Here is a 13,843-nt window from a genome sequence, read left to right on the forward strand (position 1 = left end):
ATGAAATTCTTCTGTGGATTCTATCTCTGCTCTTGTCTCTTGCAACAAACCCCTCCAAGTCACCCCTGCTTCTTCTGAGGCAACAGAAAGACACTGGCAACCATCCCTGGCATCCTGAACTCTTGAGGCTGCAGTAGGAATCACAGAGACGCCTAGATGAGAAAATTCCTTTCTCCCCCACAACCTAGGCAGATAAACCCTTCCCTAAGCCCATATGCACAAGGTAGGTGCAGGTTCTGGAGTTTGGTCTTAAGTAAGCCTCCACTGTACACTATTGGATAAGATTGCATGCTCTCTGCAACAGGAATCATCTCTTTGGCACATGTTTTTACAGTGCCTACCACAACAGAACCCTGATCCGTGACTCAGGCCCCTAGGTGATACCGAACACAAGTAATACATAATAAATAATTATGATCAGTAACAGTGCCATTTAAGTAAACTTCCATTAGCCATCAGTTCATGGCCCACCTAACAATGTGCTCATTTTCTGGGTAGAAATATCAGTGGGCTTGTGTAAAGATAGGCTTTTGTTAATGAATCCATCACTAGGTCTATCACCCTTACAACACCAGGGTGTGTTACAAGAATATGAACAGAACAGAAAGGAATGACTAGACATTTTCTAAAGGCTAGCTAACAATACTATCACAGCACTTTTGGACGAGAGACTGAACTCTTTAGAGGGTGGCGGGGCGAAATGTAGGTTATCACCAGTGTTTCAGAAGCTAAGAAACTAGTGTTTTGCAGATCCTCCTATAGAGACTCTATGGCTTTATTCTTATCCCTATGGACAAAGTTAAATATGGACCACGGCAGCTGAAATCTCTTCCTCTCATTTTTCCTCCCCCAACCTGAACACAACTGCCTAGAGGCCGCGATGGGATGTTCACCATATAAAATACCTAATTCCTGCTGTGTTGTCATAATGGAATTTAGGATCGCAGACTTCCTCTTCCGCCATACAGGAAACAGGTGAGGTTGGCAAAGAGAGTCCAGAATCCTCATCCATGTTCAGTGATACCGTTAGAGGAAGGACAATGTAATCTTTTCCATCCTGTAGAATACAGTGAAAAAAGCCAGAGTAAAATATATATACACATTGTAAATAAGAATTCTTACAATAAAAATTAAAGCTATGGTGGGCTGCTTTATTGGACTATAAACCGTATATTATATTTGCTGGAGCATATATCAAAAGATTTGAACTTAAAGGGACAGCGTCAAAGAGTTTTAGACCAAAATGTAGACATTCCAATGGTTTTACATATCTGAGTAAGCAATCAAATGTTTACTTTTTAATTTTTTATTTCAGTTACAAATGTAAGCTTCCTATTGTGCTTTGGCTTTCTGCCCAGGCCCTAGCAAGTCTAACGCTGGCCATGCTTGGCAGATCCCCTGAAACCTGCCTGCAGCCCCCCAGGGGGCCTTGGACCCCTGGTTGAGAACCACTGTTCTAGGGCATGAGAACTGGAAAGGGAAACCGACCATAAACTGCAAGGGAAATTGACCAATCTACATGAATTATCCAATCTGAGTGAAATGCAGAACGTGAACAATAAGCAGCAATAAAAAATATATATATATATATTTCAGTGTTAAATAGTCTAAAATGATTTAAGTAACAATAAGGATTTTTTTAATGAATTTTATAGACAGTGTACCCGTCAGATAATAATATAGTCACAGATAATTTCTAGTTGCTGAATTTCTAGTTGCTGAAGTCTCCTCACTGATGTATGGTGGCAAATTATTTTGACGAGGAATGTATAATTCATTAAAGTACAAAAGATACACCAATTACATGCAGTGTGTTAAAAACAATTATATTCTTTAATGTAAATTGGCCTAGACGATTATAATATTTTCTTTCATGATTTCTCAGTTGAATTTATAAATAAATAAATATAAATATATATACATACACACGGCAAGTGGCAGGAAATCCACAGAAATGAGTGTCTGTCTATTTTAGTTACTTATATGGTCCCATTATCACAGTATCTGAACACCTCACAGACTTTAATATATTTCTCCTCCCAACACCCCCGAGAGGCAGGGAAGTGCTACTACCCCCATTTTACAAATGGGGAACTGAGTCACAGAGAAACTAACTGACTTGCCTACAGTCCCACAGGAAGTCTACGGCAAAGGAGGAAACTGAACCTAGATCCCCTGAATTCTAAACTAAAGCCCTTACCACTGGCATGTGTGTAGTTACCGAGCACCAAGTAGTCAGTGGGAAGTGGGACCTGAACCAATGAAGTGGCGTACAGAATACAGCTGGCTCCCTGGACTAACCCCAAAGCTATCCATATGGACAATCTGAGGGGGCAGTGGGAAGCCTTGCGGGAAGAGAGGGGGTAGACATGGACCAGGTTTTGTTGTTATCACAAATCTCTGTGACCCTAGGCCATCCTATTCAGCCATCTGCTTCAACTCCCCAAGGTGATATGGTATAACGATGGCCCAACAAGGCACCACTTCAGAATACTTAGTACTGGTACAATATCTATATTTCACGTACCTGACGAACATTGGCTTGCAGTAAGTTTCCCAGGTGCTCCACTAATTCAGAAAAAGTAGGTCTTTGCTTAGGTTCTCCATGCCAGCAGTCCAGCATTGTCTGATATCTAGTGGGATAAAACCATGACCATATCAGGGCAATGAGGAGGGCACATTCTACCTATTCAGATGATTGCTATTACCATAAAGCATATTTGTAAGATCCTACATTTCTGGTGTTGTATAGTCTGGTGCTCTCATCCTTGTTCCTTCTTTCAGTCTTCTACAAAACTCCTCATCAATTTTTACACCAGGATATGGCGAAGCTCCTAAAATGATAATGGATGCACCTTATTTTAAGAAGACATTTAAAATTCTGGGCCTAATTTTCCACCAAATGATTTGTACATGAAATAACTGCTATTATATGAACAAGTCAGGCAATTAGAGATGTTTGCATGCAAACTGGGTAATTGCACATGCAAAGTCAAAACTTGCAAAAATATTTCACTGTTTTTTCCACCCACTCTAGTGTTAAAATTAGAGGTTCAGTAGCAAATAAAAGTGACTTACCTAATGAAAATATCTCCCATAGCAGAATGCCAAAGGACCATACGTCACTCTGAATGGTATATACTCTATCAAAAATGGTTTCTGGTGCCATCCATTTTAGGGGTAATCTGGCCTGAAAGCATTTTAAAAAAAATAATTAAACTTTAGTACGAGACAGGAAAAAGAGAACACTGTTTCCAAAAACAATGTGTTAAAATAGAATAGTTAGTATCACTTCGAATTAAAGGTCTCCAACATTTATTCTCCAAAACTTACATCTCCTTTCCTGACATAATCTGGGTCTTTGTAGATGTCTCGCGCCAAGCCAAAATCACAGATTTTGACCACGTTATTCTGTGATAAGAGGATATTACGAGCAGCTAGGTCCCTATGGATGCACTACAAAGGGAAGAAAACAAATGTATAGGTTGGCTGTTGTTGCAACTCTGCTCAGAGAGTTGATCTATTTCACATCTGTGCTGACCTCACTCTCAGAGGCTAGATATTTCTTAAATCCTATTAAGTAAAATAAATCCCAACGTCAACAGACTTACTGATTTTTAAGTGGCTTTTTTTATAATTGTAGCTGACCTGAAAACAAAAGTCTTTCTGAGCCAAGTCCAAACACACATCTGTTTAACCAATAAGCAGCCATGGCCCTTGAGGTTAGCCAATTAATTATCCCAGGAAGCTGATGCAAAACACATTCGGATCTGATTACCACAGATTTACTTTGGTTATATTCAAATCCACGTTCCCCATCACATCTATGACACTTCACCCTTTTTAATAGACTTAGGTGGAAAATGTCTTACGACAGGCCCAATGTTGAGATTATTCTCTGCTGGAAACAATTAAAGATGGAAAAGTACATCTCTCTATCTCTGCCTGTATGACAGCCACCATCTTGGTCAATGCATCAGGGACTTCCAGAGCTAAACTCACAGGCCTCTCTAAAGCTTGACCTACAGGCTCTGGAGCTGGGGTCTGTAACCAATGCTTATGCTCTGTAGATAAGGCACAGAGGGGGACACAACACACACCCTACCTGTCTGATAGGTTACACATGCAGGATTGTTCTTTGCAGTATATTTTTCAGGCCTTGACAAATGAACTTTTAAATGACTAAAACAAAGGGACTCTCCAATCTTTCCTTGGGAGACTATTCTACATTCTAACAGATACCACCTAATTTTGCCTTTGCATATTTCCTAGTATTCTTTGTTTTTATGCCCTGTGCCACCATTAATAATTCCTCTTTCTTTCTGATGTTTACAGCCTTCAGAATATTTGCGAATGACTGGCTATTGTTTGGCCCAGTTATACAAAGTTAGGATCAAACCCTGATGGGGCATCTGCTCAGGGCTGAAATGCAGGGGAAATGTGGTGTTTCTTTTGTGTTAGCATGTCAAGTGGAGATCCATCAAGGAGAGATTCACAGTGCCCACACACATGCATCTCTTAGTCTACAATGTCTCTGTGCAGTATTATGAACAGGGACTTCCATTCTTCCCACTGCCCTACAGAGCAATTTCTTCAGAGCAAAGCCTTTTTATTCCAACTTGGCTCCACTTATCAGGAATTGGCCCCTAGTTCCTTTTAACCTTTCCTTAAATGTCATTCCCTCCAGTCACTTTATCATTCTATTATGAATCAGTGAACAATGAACCTTATACAAATTGCTGACATTCATATCTATTAAAGCACCTCACATGGGCTGTTTAACTTTGTCATATTAATGGCTCCGATGTTTTTTGGAGCAATCAGAAAATGCTGTGCATGGTTGCCAGTCCAATGACAAACACATCACTTCCTTCTATAAACCTGTAGCATCATTTTCTACAATGGTTAATCATATGAAAAATGCCATTTCCCTGAAAAGATTCTTACTTTGCGTGAAGCCAAGAACTCCATCCCTCTGGCCACCTGGAAGCTATAACAGATAAGGTCCTCCATGCTCAGAGGGTTCTTGCAAAGGTCTTCAGAAGCTGCTGCAAGAAGCAAGATGACAACAGTCAAACATGTTCTCTATTTCAGATTTCACCTACAGATGTCTCTTATTTAAAATACATTGTCAAATCCTGTGACCTGTAGTCAGCACTTTACATTACTGTACACAAGACCCATGTTCAAATCTCAGGCTTGATTATTTGTTTCCACAGTTTACAAGAACTGGGAGAGCTGCAAAAATCAGCTCGTGTAGTTCCTAGCGAAAGGAAAGTCTTGCAGCAATCCCAGTGGATGAGCTAAGGGCTTGTCTATACTTACCGCGCTGGTTCGGCGGCAGGCAATCGAACTTCTGGGTTCGATTTATCGCGTCTAGTCTGGACGCGATAAATCGAACTCAGAAGTGCTCCCCGTCGACTCCGGTAATCCTGCTCGCCGCGAGGAGTACGCGGAGTCGACGGGGGAGCCTGCCTGCCGCGTCTGGACGGCGGTAAGTTCGAACTAAGGTATGTCGACTTCAGCTACGTTATTCACGTAGCTGAAGTTGCGTACCTTAGTTCGATTTGGGGGTTTAGTGTAGACCAAGCCTAAGAGTGGAACTGAAGGGAGTTCTGATTCCACCCCCATTAGGGAAGAAAGCGCAAAGGTAAAAATATTTTTTCATAGAAAAATTGTTACTTGAAGAAGGGAGACATTTAATCTCACCCTCTACCAAACTGGAGGGGTATGGTCCATAACCATACCTACTAATAGCCCAGTCCTTGCTCAGTCCTGACATCATTAGGATATTTGCTGAGTAAGAACTGCTATACTGGGTAGAATGATCTGATTATAACTCCAATCCCGCTCCTGTATAGTTAGGCTTGGAATGATTAGAACTTTATCAGTAAACATGATTTTACCATACACACAAAATCCAACAAAACCATATTTCCATCAATAATAATAGAAATGTACAGCTAGGCAAAATAAGCAAATGCTGCCTGAGTACTTATTAGGGTTTGATTTAAGGATATTTACTTTGTATGTTTTTTGACAACTTTTTGAATCTCAACGTCTGTGATTAAATTGTCCGAATCCCCTCACGACTGTGCAAAACTTAAATAAAAATAGAAAAAAAGTTTTAAAATAAACCCTGATTCCCTTGAAATTATACATCAAATAAAGCTGAATTCTGCCAAGCCTACATATAGTTGAACTGTGGCCTCCCTCCAGATGAGCCTGATCAAAGTGCTGAGCCCTAAGGCAGCCCCTCCCAATGATAAATGGGCCAAAACTAAGTAAGCACAAATCCTACCTTCTTCTTCCTCTACGTCACTAAGGGATCTCTCCTCCACAAAACCCGAGCTCGTCGAGCTCTGGCTGCTTGTGATGCTGTCTAAGCGTCGCTTCAAGTCCGCTGAGATTTCACTGACGTAGTTTTCTTTTCCCTGCCTAAATCTGGCATTTTTAGTCTAGAAAGGAAAAACAGTCAGAGGTTTTCCAAGGCAGAAGTGATATTTCACAGTGTATAAGTCAGGGATGTCACTGAGCATCAGAGGGAGAGAGAAGACATGGAGGAGGCACTTAACTTGCTCGTGGTGTGCAGCAGCCCTCCACCTTCATATGTCGGTCAGCAGCACTTATAAGCAGGTGCTACTACATTCTGTAGCTTGTTGAACTAGCATGTTGTCAGGTGACTTCCCCTTCACTCTGTTACCGAATCCCTCCACTCTACCACTCATGTCACTATTCATTCCTTTGCCTCTTCTCCCACTGCAAAGTCCATCCTACCCCCACAAACCCACACATCTCATTTACCTGCTTCTGCTCTTATGCCACCAAATACCTCTGGAGATAGTTCTAAACTTGCACCACTTTCCGCAGCTCCCATTGTCCGGGAATGGCAAACCGCGGCCACTGGGAGCTGCGAGCGGCCGTTCCTGTGGATGCTCAGGTAAACAAAGTGTCTCGCAGCCCGTCAGGGGCTTACCCTGAACAAGCCGCAAACCAAGTTTGGGAACCCATGCACTAAACCCACACAGACTCCTGCCAACACAAATCCAGTCTCATCTGCTTCACTTTTGCTATATTCTTGCCAAACAACACTGCTTTCTCATCCTCAAGGATTCCCATCCCTATAATCTTCATTGCTTATCTGCAATGTTCAATGCCCTCTTAAAACCCATCCCCTTTCTTCATCCTCCTCTCTCCCTGCACCATAACCAGACACAACAGATTCCTGTTGATACCATTTAACCCTCCTAACTCCCAAGAGAGGGAGCAGTAGATTGCACTCACCAATATAAAACTCTCCTTTCCCTGCCCCCAAAGATACAGGAAAAAAACCCTCAGGAAAGTGATACCGTTAAAGGAGGCTCTGATGTAGGAAGAAAGGCATATGACCTGCAAACTGCAAGGCACCTCTCCAGAGTTTCTAATCCCCTTAACATTGGCTCCCTCTGGGGCTCTGGATAAGTCTCCTAGGCCAAAATGTTCTATAGGGAGAACCTAAAGCCATATATATTCATGTCTCCCAGAAGTGGCCTGATTCTCAAAGGTGATGAACACCACCAACTTCTTCTGAAAAATCAGGCCACTGACATAGGGGCCCAAATTTAGACACTAGCCTTCATTTCTCTGGCTCCATTTCCCCATCCTTAAAGCAGGGATCTCAAAAAGGCGCAGTGAGGATTAGTTAGATCTTTGGAGAAAGCTTTGAAGATGAAAAGCATGACATAAATTGGCTGGAGAAATTGATTTACGAGGGAAGATTAAAAGCGCTGTATATGTATAGCCTGGCTAAACAATGAACAAGGAGGACATGATAGCAGTCTACAGAAGGGTATAAACAAAGCAGGGAGTGAAGTGATTTAAGGTGGTACAAGCTAGTTTGACTTAGAGTAAAGAGCTGAAATTAAGGAAAAAAATTGGGCTGATTATCAGGAAAAACTCCCTGGCAGATACAGCAGACTGTAGAATAGTCTGCCAAGAGAAATGGTAGATGCCTCCTCTTCGCACATTTAAAGCTTAGAATAAGAAACTTACTATATTTTATGGGCATGGGGATTGACTAGATGACCTATAATGCCTTTTCTATATTGAATTTCTATGGTAAGTGTTAAAGATTATCATAATTAATATCAATACAAAGATACATCCCAAAGCTTTCCACTCAACATAAAAAGAGTTTTAAAAATAAAGTTTCGTCACTCCTTAGCCTCTATTTTTAATTTTGACGATGACAGCAGACTGTACCTTGTACGGAACAAATTCACTTCTCTTGCTCCTTAAGTAAGTTGACAAGTTTCCAAACTTGCAGTATTCCACAATCACCATAAGTGGGCCTGCATAAAACATGAACCAATTAATTAGAAAGGCTATCTATTTCCCAGTTCAGCCCAGCTAAAAATATGTATTCTTTTAAAAATCAATCATTCTACTATCTTTCCAAATAATTTTAAAGAGAATATCCACAATAAAGACAGTAAAAATCTGTTCAAAGAAGGAAAGTGACACCTTTTCTGATTAACATGTTGGATGGGGGGAAACAACATTTCAGGCCAATTTTTTCAAAAAGCAGAGGCCTTATTTTGCATGTGAAAATGTGTATGAAATTGTGTGCTTATATTTATATGTGCAAGTGGCTATGACAACACATACAAATTGGCTCACTGTGCATGCAAATATCCATCTACACTGATATTTGCATGCACAGTCATGCAATTAACCACCCAAATGCAGTAAACTATTTTCATGTACACATAACTGTTCATGCATCTTTGTGCATGGAGCTGAGTCTCCATGTTTTAAAATATTTGGTCCTTAAAACCCAATTTGCAAACACAGGTACACTGATGAGCTGCCCAAATGTTGAATGCCGATGCTCAAATTGGGTTACTTGAACATTTGACATTTGGAAATGCTGATCTAAAGTCCAAGTATGGGATGTGGGCTTCTTATTATGGCATCTACAATTAATAATTGGCCCCTATGTCTACCTTTAGAAAGATTTATGAAATTCTTCTTCTTCCCAGTACTGTACTATAGTTATGGAACTGCATGAAGGAAATTCTTAGCCTATGTTAATATTAAACTCACAACTGAATCAACTTCTTTGGCAAGTTATTACAAAGTTACTTGTTCTAAATATCTTCCAAACTAGTGAACGATGCTGGGCTTGTTAGACCAAACTGTTGCAATTACAAGTAAAATAGATTTCATCATCCAAATTTGGATCCAGACTCATAATCACCTTTTATCCCAGAGCTGAGGAGAGTGTTACAATTTGTGGTTTTGCTTTAGCCCATTAGAGACATAGAGGCTGCCTGTGGCATTTGGATATAGATTCTGATTCCAAACCCCACAAATGTGTTTTCTTTCAGAATTCTGTTTCAGGCCTATTTCTAATTATAAACTATGTTTACTCCTCCTTTGGACAACTACATAGCATTTGAGGTTTTCATGTGAGGAATATGAATGGTCCACACCATAAAGAAAAATAATATTGTACCTGCACTTAGCATGCGTTTTATCCAAGGATTGAAAAGGCTTTGCTAACAGTGTGCAAGCATTATTACCCCATTTTACAGATGGGAGAGCTGAACTGAGGTACAAAAGATAAAGTGACTTCCTCAAGGTGACACAGCACAACAGTGACAGAGCTGACAGATTGGACTCCAGCCTTCCCATCCCCTATTCTAACCCTGGATCATGCTGACTCTTCTAATAAACAGCCCTAGAATAACTATAATGGAAAATCAAAGTCTTGCTAATGATGAAAACTCAATTCTCCACTAATCGGATTATGGTCTTACTGAATTTGTGGTAGTGCCTCCAATCACTGAAAAGACATTCTATACCCGGAGAGCAACACGGACTCTCGATCGGTCACTCACCTCCTGGTTTTGTGCAGGCACCAAGTAAATTGACAACATTTAGATGATGACCAATATGAATGAGGATCTTGAGCTCTGACATAAGTGCCCGGTGTTCACTATGTGTAGCACCCTCTGTAAAGATAAAAATTATATAACTGATCAGCATAACAGAAAAAAAAGTTTTTCCCTTTGCTAACCACATCGATTAGTATTTTGGCATATTGAGTAAATGTTTTTGTAGGTTAACCTAGGCTAGGGTTTTCACGTGAGGGACAAAACATACATTCCTCCTAACTATGCTCTGGCACTGGTGAGCTGTAGAGTTACAGAGTTGGTTTTGCTTTATTTTGAAACAGTTCCCGAATGCTGCCAAAAGGTAAAATGTCAGACTGGAGAGACAATCAGTGTATTACTGCCTGGAATCTTCTTTGCTCTATGCAACACTTTAAGCAGAGTCTGTTGAGTTTTCAGTTACCAGAGATATAACCATTACCCTATGTGGTGTCTGAATGCCAGGGGCTACCACTTGACCTGTGGCACTAGATTGGCCTGTGAAAGGGAAGACATGGGACAGGGGTTGGGGGCTGCACAGCCTCTCACCCAATCAATGAGAACAGCCACTGGATGATTTGCCAGCATTCTGAACATGCAGAGGAGGCAGCAGCAACCAATATCTGAGGGGGAGAAGCAGAAGGCAGCATTCGGCAGATTTGGTGAACGCCAGGAACTTATGTAGGTGGTTGGGGTCTTCTCTTATTTTGCTTGGGGTCCCATCTCATTAATGTTATGTCCTTCTACCAGGAGACTTGACAGCATGGCGCATAAACAATGAGCTTTATTGGCAGTACCTGTATCGTGTGACTACTCATGCAGCACTGACAAAACTCCCAAAGTCCTTTCCCATTATTCACTGGTCTCAGTGTGAAACCTGGGACGGATTCTCTGGGTGCAGAGAACCTTGTTCAATTGTTCCAGGGTCCTGGGAAGGAGGAATGATTCTGGGATCTCAGCTTTGTATTTAATGTCAAAACATCCACATCACTGACAATAATATTGAAGAGCTCTTTAAAATCAGCCAAGGAGTAAGCTAGCTGAATCGTTTCTCTCCCCCCAGATAACGTCTAAGTCATCGTTTAGGATTTGACGGAAAGCTCACATTGCAGGTACAGTATGTAGGTAAACACTGCAGAAATCAACAATTGTGTAGGATTACTTGTAGGAGCAAATTTAACCTTTGCATCTGGGTAGATCTATAAAGTGACGGTAAAGAAGCTCTAATGAGCAACCTCCTTATAGGTAGACATAAGTTACATTATTCTCACAGCAATTGTTAACTAAACCCTTCTAGGACATCGGTACAGAAATTCTGATTGTTCATCATGCTTTGTTGGCTTCTGGATACAAGACTGGCAATACAAATACATTATGTCTTTTCAGGAGGCTTTTAGTCTTCATTTTTACCTTTCAGCATTTTTACTGCAACAGTTTTGCAGGTAGCAGTTTTGTCAATTCCAAATGCATCTGCTTCTATGACTTGGCCAAATGCTCCACGCCCAAGGGGTTTACCTGGTATGAGAAGATTAATAGATTTAGACTTATTGTCAAAGCAGTGGACAAAAAGTAGGCCAATCATTAACTAAATCAACCCCCATGTTGGGAATGATGGTTTGGCACATACTAGGGGTGGGCCTATGTAGGTGTGAAAGTGGGGTCAGGAAACACAGTAACTAGACTAAGCTAGCTTTTCCTGCAGAGTGGGGTTAGGAGAGGCCATGATCCAGCCATCTCCTGCACTGGCCCAAAGGACTGAGCCATCACAGAGGGAACACCCACTGTATCCTATCAGAGTGTGATGTAGTTCCAGGAGCAATTCTGTGTGTGCCAGTCAGAATTCCTCCACAGGCTCCCTGGGCAGTGTATTCTTTCCTCACCCCCATCCAAAATAGTGAAAGCACACCTAGCTTTAGCCGGTCTCTAGGAAACTCCCACTTGCTGGCATCATAGGGGAGACGTTCACACTGCTCATCCATAGGAACTTCATCAGGATCCATGATGATTGACAAGTAGCCAGTCTTTAATTCCCCTCCACTGGCCTGGAAAACAATATCAGTTCTAGTCACATAAATGGTACGTGTTGGCTGGAATGAGGCAGTCACATGTACTAACTTCTCCTTCCTCAGGGTTTTAAAATTTCACAGAAATTCAAGTCAGTAGTTTCCTCCAACTACATCATTATGAATGTGAACACGGATCCTTGCTCTTTTAATAATCAAAAGCAGTTCAAGCATTTTTTCCTCCGAATGCCTGGTCAATTAAAACCAAATTTCTGCGCCCTCAATTCCAGGCAGGAATGTTATGGTATTGAGAGGAAAAATGTGCCTGTTGGTTTAAGAACAATGGAAAGAAACAACACAAAAGAGCCGTAGTCAGTTTTCATTTGTCATGCAAGACCAATGCTGGTGGGACAGTAGAAGAATGGTTTCGTTACCCGTTTAACGGTCCGGAGAATGATTACAAGAAGCAACCAGAAGAACATGGCAATCACTGCAGTCCCAACCAGGATAATGAGCTCCAGGTTCATTTTCTCTTCGGCGCCTGGGGAGAAACAAATGAATATCTCATTGATAGCTGAAAGCTTCTTGGTTTAGGTCATCAGTTAAAGGACTGCATAGAGTTCCTTGTTCTGAAGGTTCATTTTAAAAGTGTCCCATGTAGCAAGCCAACTAAGGCAATGCTTGTTTCTTATAGGTTGGAATATTGGGCCAAGTTCCATACGAATTACACACTGTGAAACCCCACTCAAGACAATGAGGAATGAAATTTTGCAGGAGATAGGTCAGCACAGGATTTGATCCATTGTTTTCTCAGAAGCTTTCTGATTCCTACAAATTAGTGCACAATGAAATGGCAGCAAGGATTAGTCAGACTCTTATGGCCAAATTTTGCCCTTAGTTACACACCTTGTTTTGGTGAGGCTGAATGTGCATAATTGAGGGAAGAATTTGGCTCTTTGCCATTAAGAAATAAAAGGTGAAATCTTATATTTTAAAGGAAATTGCTATTTTTGAAAAAACAAAATCTAGATGAATGTTGAGCACCCAGAAATGAATAACTTTTTCTCATGCAAAGAAAAAAGTGATTAAGCTATGTAGGAAATAAGATGTTGCAAGAATGATCCCCTGTATTATGAAACAACATTTCTAACATTTCTTTAACTTCTTAAACTGGGATATTTGATAACAAGCATCAGAGGAATTCCTTTCTGTCCCACCCCCATTTCTCAAAGTATGTTCCTGTACATTTCAGCCCTGGTGTCACATAGGTTCTCCCACACAATAGCACACTGGGTTTTTCCATTATATGGCCCATGATGCCTTGACAGCAGTGAAATAATTTAACTGTCTGCATTGTTAAGTATCCTCATTAATACCCACTGAGGTGTGCTAGGCTCTCTGCAGACTCAGATGCAGGTATTATCGCCTTGATTTGCACTCACTCTACATTTTCAGGTTTTTCTCTACCACCATAATGGCCAGCTGTGACTTCATAATGAAAGCTGTGATTCTGGAGACCAAGATATCAGCCTCAAAAACTAAAATCATTGGGTTGCCAGCTTGGTGTGACCTCACCCATTTTGAGCTTGATTAGGAGCCTTATCAATAAATGAATCTGATCCACTTTGGCATAAGGAAACTTTCAGCAAAGGCACTGCTAGTACATTTTCTAAACTGTGACCAAGACATGATGCATAGGCTTCCTTTTTAGCAGTTATCATTTCAAGCACAAATAAATGAGAAGCAAATCTGTACTGACCTTCTACTGCAAAAAAAGTTACTGCTTTTTTGCATCCGAGGACATTGCAGGCAAGGCAGGTGTAGAGACCTCCATCTTCTTTCCTTATCCTGCGTATGGTTAGAGTTTTGTTCCCATCTTTCACAACAATACCTGAAAAAAGGAATTGTTCTTAATTCTGCTATTTG

General features: G+C 41.0%; 1 protein-coding gene across 3 annotated transcripts in view; it reads right to left on the minus strand.

Annotated features, from left to right (window-relative positions):
- The window catches only part of KDR (kinase insert domain receptor), a 40,265-nt gene that overhangs the window by 8,051 nt on the left and 18,371 nt on the right, over nt 1-13,843 (minus strand). For 2 of the 3 annotated variants that reach the window (XM_054030732.1, XM_054030734.1), the window contains exons 15-27: nt 13,677-13,808; nt 12,352-12,458; nt 11,821-11,956; nt 11,325-11,429; nt 9,882-9,995; nt 8,242-8,330; nt 6,302-6,458; nt 4,948-5,048; nt 3,334-3,456; nt 3,079-3,190; nt 2,735-2,834; nt 2,528-2,633; nt 906-1,057 (exon numbers count right to left, since the gene is read on the minus strand). In XM_054030732.1, the coding sequence (XP_053886707.1) occupies nt 906-1,057; nt 2,528-2,633; nt 2,735-2,834; nt 3,079-3,190; nt 3,334-3,456; nt 4,948-5,048; nt 6,302-6,458; nt 8,242-8,330; nt 9,882-9,995; nt 11,325-11,429; nt 11,821-11,956; nt 12,352-12,458; nt 13,677-13,808 (1,534 nt within the window). The remainder of the gene's footprint in view (nt 1-905; nt 1,058-2,527; nt 2,634-2,734; nt 2,835-3,078; nt 3,191-3,333; nt 3,457-4,947; nt 5,049-6,301; nt 6,459-8,241; nt 8,331-9,881; nt 9,996-11,324; nt 11,430-11,820; nt 11,957-12,351; nt 12,459-13,676; nt 13,809-13,843) is intronic. The other variant, XM_054030733.1, reaches the window with a different exon arrangement.

Source organism: Malaclemys terrapin, chromosome 5 (genome assembly GCF_027887155.1).
Source record: "Malaclemys terrapin pileata isolate rMalTer1 chromosome 5, rMalTer1.hap1, whole genome shotgun sequence".
In the NCBI taxonomy this organism is placed as follows: domain Eukaryota; kingdom Metazoa; phylum Chordata; order Testudines; family Emydidae; genus Malaclemys; species Malaclemys terrapin.